We start from the raw sequence: 7,422 nt of genomic DNA on the forward strand, positions 1-7,422 counted from the left end.
GGGCGTAGGTCGCGACAGGGAAACGGAACACAGTAAAAATTATAAGATATCATTTTGTTGAAGTTAAACGATTACCTTCAATCGGAGATCAGACTTTCTTTCGCATTAGAATGTTTTGAAAGACAAATTTTTTATTTAATTTTATGTTGCCTTGTAATGCATTTCAATATCATTAAAAATAATCAGTATACGAATAGGAAAGGAATGGGAGCGGAAAATTGAAATAAAGCATAATTACAGTATGCATACTAGAGAAAGTTAGTACCTAGCTGCCTTCGCGGAAGCTCGGACTTGTACGACTTGCTCAGCCTAGATAGCCTGTGTTCTACGTCTGCGATGTTGAGTCCGATCGCCGGCTCCGATATCCCAGCAATCCCGGGTGGCTACATTTCATCGGGTTCTTCCTGTTCCCGGTCAATGTGAAATAATGTGAAGTTGCGAGTTGAGCAACCTCCACATTCCTTCGCCACCGAGCATCGGGTTAAACCCGGAATCCGCGAGGACAACGCTAGCAAAGATAGAGATAACAAAAAAAAAGCATACACACAGACACACAAACGTATGCAAAACGCTTTCATTACAGGAAGCATATACCGAAATAAATATATCATTGGTGTGAATAGCGGGGGCTAGCTGCCGGGTGCGAAGAACATTGCGTAAATTAATCTCCTTTCAACAGGAGCAGCAGTGGGCAGGCGTGGCGCAACGAGGACGTGAAAGCAGCACGAGCGAAATTACCTTCAGCAGTGCTGATTTTTAAGCACTGATGGCGCTTCCTGCTGCCAGGCGTTGACTTTACCGCAAGACCACGCGGACACTCGGGGTCGCGGTTTGGGGTTGAACCTACATTGGCGTCCCGGCATTCCTTGGCGAACCGAACACCGAACGGACGAGATGGATAGCATCGGGACCTCGAGGCCCGACCCTCGGAGCCGGTAGATGGTCGGATTGGGCTGATGAAGTGGACTGTCTAATTTTACTCCCAGGGGTGGAAATTATCCGTCCCGCACTCGCTTGACCCGGCGTGCAGATCCACCAAGGCGAATGAAGAAGGGAGGCAGCGGAGTGGCCGTGACAGAGGTCATGGATTTTGTCACCCCACAGGACACCCCTGGTGAGGGTGTCTATTATAATAAGCTCTTTTTTGCTCGATTTTACCCCTACAATGACGTGCCGTGTTGGTGGCTAAAACAAATGGTTTATAAGCAAACCAGGCCACATGTTTTAACGTATCGTTGGAACCACGTGTATCGCGCCGGTTGAGTCATGTTTCGGATGGACCACTGCGTCGGTGGAGGACTCTTCTTTGGAGATTTATTTTGTACATGATAGCAATTCATAACTGGCAGCATCTAAATTTATCAACAAGCCTTTTTTTTAACCATTGAATAATTGGTGCTAAACCAGCGCTACCGTTTGCGCTACAACGCTCTTTTAAGTCTAGACAGAAAGCTGTGGCCGATAATTCGTTTCTAGGCTTAACCAGGATTTAAATGAATTTGTGTCATATATTGAATGGCGTTTTACCTCCCATTTGACTGTTTATTGGCATTGCAATATTTCAAATCCCCTTAATAAAGGCATTATCTTCAAGTTTCCTTTTTTAAAATAACGGAAAGCATTATCATGCCTTATCATAACAGAAAAAAAGGCTTATCATACATTTCGACGTAAACGTTTAATAGTCTAACATTGCTGTCCCAAGCCGCGAGCGAGCATACGAGTTTTAGGAAACGGTAATTATTTTGATTCTTACAAAATATCCTAGCGGCATGTGCCAACGCCTCTGTCAGTTGATGTCATGTCCTTTGTCACTTCGTCGTTTCTTATCTGCGCGATGCGCGGACAACCCGACGACAGGTGCGACTTGCACATTAGATTGTTATGATTAAACCAAAACGAAGCTAAAAATCCACCAACAATGAGTGCAATATCATCCGCGGGGACGTTGGCTTCTCGTGTCTTTGCGCCCTCCTCGTACTGGCCGGCGGATTTTCGAGAAGGGACGAGCATTACGGGAACAATCACCGAGACAAAGCGATCGACTCCCTCGTCCCTTGTCGCATTTTGCCTGCTCTCCTGCACGCTGAGCGTTGAGATTGGCAAAGTTTATTTTCGCACACATGCTCACGGTAAACACCGACGGTCTGACGAGGGCACATTTTCGTCCTGGCCGCTTTCGCAGTGCCTTGGCGACACTTTCCACTCTCTCGAAATATATTCGAAAAATTTCGGTACCATCGTGTACGGTTCGCGGACGGTTCGAAAAATTTGCGGAAATACTGCGAAAGCGTCTCCGCCCATTGCAACGAGACGGGACGGCGCAAATCTGATTAATTTTAAAAGATAGTAAGATGCCTTTTTTTTGCGCTAGCTACTGGTTTTACTTTTCGCGGCTCTATACACGGGGCTTGGGTTTTCGGTGCCATTCGAGAGGCGTTTGCCGTTTCGGCAGGGCGTTTTCCCGGGGTCTTTCGCAACGGCACATTAGAACACCGGGAGGAAATGATCGTGCAGGGTCTGATAGAATGAGTTTGGCATGCAGTGGTTGGGTAAAATTAATTTCAATAATTTGTATCGCCCAAACGGGTTTGACCAAACATGCCACGCGAGAGGACAGCGCGTGGTATTTTTTGTGGCAATATAAACACAATATAATGCAAGTTGTTTAACATTTATAACTCTCATCGTAAAGTATGCTTTTTGTTGATTTTCTCCCTTTTAGAAAACTAAAATCAATTCTTCACTATCGTTATATTTACGGGCCTCAATTTTATAGAGGAGTGAAAAATGTTTGTCGATGATATTGTTAACCGTGCAACAATGGGAGCACTTTTCGCTCGCCAGCAGCGTATAGCTGCGCCCGATGCACGAGCGGAAAAGAATGTGCAAATTTCTTCATACCGCAAGCGATTAAAATAATGTGCTGCACGCTTGAAGCGCGGCTGTTATGCTGTTGCTGATCATGCATACTGAGGTCTTGCGTGCCTCACAACTGCTGTAATGTCGCGTGTCATTTGAAAACGCGCTGCCTCACGCTTAAAATCCACTGTTTTCCTTTTAGTTCCCTGTTTTTTTTTTTCCTCTTGGGAGACGTACCCGGGCTCCCGAGCGGAGTAAGAATATACAAGTACCAGATTCGGCGGATCGCGCACACTTCCGCACACTTTCACTTTTCGCGGACATTCGATTGATCTATTAAGCTTGAGGTAGTCCCTTTCGTTTCAGCCGGGTTCTGGGAGACGTTGTTTGTATTTCACGACAATTTTTTTTTCATCTATTAATTTGGGAATAAGACCGGTGGATTGTCTTGTGGTACGCTTGGGATGATCTGCAGTCAAAACCATCGCTCCACAAATCACTCGATCGTAGTAAAAATGACATATTTTTAGTTTAATCGCAAACGTCGCTTCTCGGACGCACCCGAGCCGGTGCAGGGAGCGGAAATTGAAGTAAAATTTAATTTTATTCTGAGCGACCGAAAGTAGTACAAAGGAAATTGAAGCAAAGCTACGTGCCTCGCGGAAATGTGGTTGTTGATGGGGGCATCATACGAAAAACGATCAACTGTCAGCCTTTTTTATACTGAGGTTACTGGTTTAATATACCGTAACGTGCACCCGCTATCGGTTGATCTTTTCTTCGAATAGACTGTGCATGGGGCAAAACACCCCACAATACAGCGCTAGCCATAGCTTCGTCCTAAACGTGTCTCTTCCCGATTGGACGATATGTCGCTTTTTTGCTGCCGATCTGCGACAGGTCAAAAATAATCTTTAACACCGTTTGTTGCTCGGCATGTTACCTAGCAATAGCGTTACTATGTTAGGTTTTGTTTTTCTTCTTAGCGCGCCATGTGCGTTATTGTGGTATACGATCTGTCTACATTTTGCTGCAATCGTTCGATCGTAAATGATCTGCACAACATTTATCGTTTAAAACCTGCCACGTTGTAATTTGGTGGCTTTTTTGGCTTTTTAATGTTACCAGCTGATGTGAATTGAGTATAGTAGAACACTCTTTGTTGTTTGAGGAAGAACCTTAGTATAACAGCCTTTTCGTTATCTTATCATTGTTACTTTTTCGCGAATTCGCACAATGTCATCTATTTAGTTCTATACTAAAATTAGTACGGTTTTCGAAATTTTTATTTGAAAAAGATTCATAGAAAAAGAAATTACATAGTGGATACTACTTATCTATAACTTGTTAAAAGCTACTACTAATTGATTCAACAATCACGGTTTGATTGCAATTCACTGTATTTTAACACATATCACATGTTGCAAACCTCAAGAATACTAAAAATTGACGGATTTGTTATGCATTATGTTGTATGTTTGTACGAAGTACTGTTCCAAAAATACTGTTCATGAAAAGGAAATACGAAATTTATTTTTATATCCCTTAAATATGACTGTTATTCCTTATATAATAACATAAAATAGATAAGCAAACCCTAGTAACCAGTGGGAGGCAAAATTCAGCTCTGTCCAACGAGCGAAAATGGATTTCTCATTAGAAATTTCCTCAGGTGGACCTTCCGTCGACTCAAAAATGCAACCGAGGTAGATTAGGTTGAACATATTTAGCAAGAAAAAGAGCGTGTTAATGATGATGCACAACAGTGATTTGCTTTTGTGCTGGTGCACGATGCACGGTTCGGGACACTTGCCAACGAGGACGCACGCCGAGTAGATGGCCGCAATTTTTCTCCTTATTTCATGCTCCACGTATGTCCACAAGCCGATGGTAAGCAGCGTTATCCACAAACGATAGTGCAAACCATGTAGTAGCGATGAGATGATGTATGTGATTGCGATCGCGGCTGCGTTTCCGAATGGGCGCTTGGTCGTTCGGAAAATATAGCGCTTCAGCCAGATGTGCATCGGTATGTTCCAAGCGGTCACTACTTGCACCAGCGATCGTGGAAACTCCACAGCTATCGGTGAGGTCACGCGATACAGTGAGCTTACAGGTAGCATGAACGATCTCTCTTCTTCCACACGATTCCAATCGACTGCTGCTGAAATCATGCAACACTGCGATAGGTATGCAATAAAGTAGTGGCTCGTTCGGAATGATAACGCTCTACTGTACGCTCGAACCCATTTCCATGTTGCAACGGGTGCTACCAGATAGTCGATCATACAGTTCGAAATCAGCAAAAATCCGGCTGCCATTAGCGCACTGAATATTACTCTGAAGAGGTGAATCAATATGCGGAGTACAGAGGAACGGTTATGCTTCAAATCAATGTTCGGTGTAGGTTTCCAGATATTTAAGTAATCGTTGAACGAGATCCACGGCCCAAGGATAACGTTTGCCGGGCACAATATGTATCCAGAGTAAGAAAGCGTGTTCAACTGCTGCCGAAGTGAATAGTTGTCTTCTGTATCGAAAGCTAACGACAACGCTTTCATTAATAAAATCATCTGCGTACCACGGATGCGATTCCATGTTTCGGAAGATGGTTCTAATAGCTCGCTAACCAAGAGATTTCCGATACCGTAGGCGATAACGATGAATGAAGATTTGATATATCGACCGCTGCCAGAGAACCAGTGATGCACTATCCATTGCACCACGTGCAAGGAAACCGCCAGCTGAATAAAGTGATAGTAACCGTGGTCGATTACTCGATACAGCAAAATCGCTCCACAAACACAGCTCAACAAATGCAGGCAGCGATAGGAAGAAGGAAAGATCTTTCGAGCGAGCAGTATTAGGATACTGAACAGCAGGTTACTGACGATGAAATTAAAGATGTAATCTCTAGCGAATCTTAACGAAGGATGCACACAGTTGTTTATCGTTTCTTCTAGGCTGATTTCACGGACAGGTATCGGTTGATCCAACTGCTCGTAATATTCGTCGTAGTAATCGTCATAATAGTAGTCCATGATTAGGATGTATTATATGAGCTGTTCACACACCTCAAACTTGTGTCTTGATAACAGTAACGGCTAGGAAAGGGGATGGATTTAGGCACACATTTTCCACAATGGATGTTGTGAAACACCAGTCCTTCGATTCTGTGCTTCTAACCTCACCAAACCCGATAAATATTGACACTGGCTGCTACGCTGCGGTAGTTATCTGGTACGCCTTGTATGTTGATATGCTAGTAATTTAGAACTTTTTTCAAGCTCCATTGATTCGTTAACTAATTTTCTGGGTATATAGTTCATTCCAGTAGTAGAGCAAGTACTTTTACACTGGTAATAGAGATCATATCTTAATTGCTTTCCACGTTTCAGCCACTCCGTTATCTTATAACGGCGACAAACCACTTATTTTGTCATTTACTATGTTTAAATAATACTTAATGCAGTGTATGTTAACAGCGTAGGAAAATGATACATAATTTTTACTTTTGGTGCTAAATCTTTGTCGAAAACAAAATAAACAAATCTTTGTCAAAAAACCCGGTAACCTCCAAAATGGGAAAATGCAAGGTGAGTTCATATCCAGCATTTGGATGTCCGACGTGCATTTTCTAAATATGGATGTGCATCTTCATAAACTGTGCAATTTTCTCGGTAAATGAACTGTTAATTTAAATTTATCATGGTTTTACTGTAAGCTGTTTCGTATATTTTGAGCTATTGTTAAAATTACACACTATTCAATTGTCTAAATCGCTTATGAGGATATGATGGCTTAAAGAGGAGTTAAATTAACCAATTTGTAAATTAGTTTAATTAATCAATATTGACCAATAGTATTTTAATATTAAATTAATTTATTTATAGAACTTTGAATTCAAAAGTTTATGTTCAAACGTTTCCCGATATGACGGAACAGGTTCTTGACAGGACAATTGGATGACAATGTCAAAAACAGTGTGCGTGCGTGTATGTACGATTGTTTTGGCACGCAGATTCAGTGGCAATGAAGCCTGTTGGAAACTTATTTTATAGTTGAAAACATGCAATTCGCCTAGTTAGGAGATCACAACAAAGTCAGACGTCCTCTTTAAGTGTAGCCGAAATGTGCCGTCGATACAATTGTGTGTAATCCTGGTGTATCTGTAACAGTGAAGGCTTTTCCTGCTTCATCAGTCGAGAAGAAGAATATAAAGAAGAACAGGAAGATGGTGCCAGGGTGTGAAAGTCAATCTGTGATGCTATTAGTTTTTGATAAAAATTGTGATTAAATTTAAGTCCAATATGTTGCTAAACTGTGTTCAAAAGACAGTGTTTAAGGTGAGCAATCGAGAAATGATGCAGTATATAAGGGAATCGTTCTTTAGATCCGAAAAAATATCATTGCAACTTTGCACCAACGCCCCAGTACGGAAGTTGGTCCATTGTGTACCACCACCCATAGGTCCAAAGTGTATCGAGCAGTAGATTACTGCTCCACTACCAAGACAAATGCGTAGTATCGCATACCTCGTTACTGATAAGACCTAGCGGC

General features: G+C 42.3%; 1 protein-coding gene across 1 annotated transcript; it reads right to left on the reverse strand.

Moving 5' to 3' along the window:
• Positions 1-4,427: 4,427 nt before the first annotated feature.
• LOC128726619 (protein-serine O-palmitoleoyltransferase porcupine) lies at positions 4,428-5,903 on the reverse strand. The gene has a single exon (XM_053820434.1). The coding sequence runs from the start codon at positions 5,901-5,903 to the stop codon at positions 4,428-4,430; it is 1,476 nt and encodes a 491-aa protein (XP_053676409.1).
• Between the last annotated feature and the right edge of the window lie 1,519 nt (positions 5,904-7,422).

This window comes from Anopheles nili, chromosome 3 (genome assembly GCF_943737925.1).
Source record: "Anopheles nili chromosome 3, idAnoNiliSN_F5_01, whole genome shotgun sequence".
Lineage (NCBI taxonomy): Eukaryota > Metazoa > Arthropoda > Insecta > Diptera > Culicidae > Anopheles > Anopheles nili.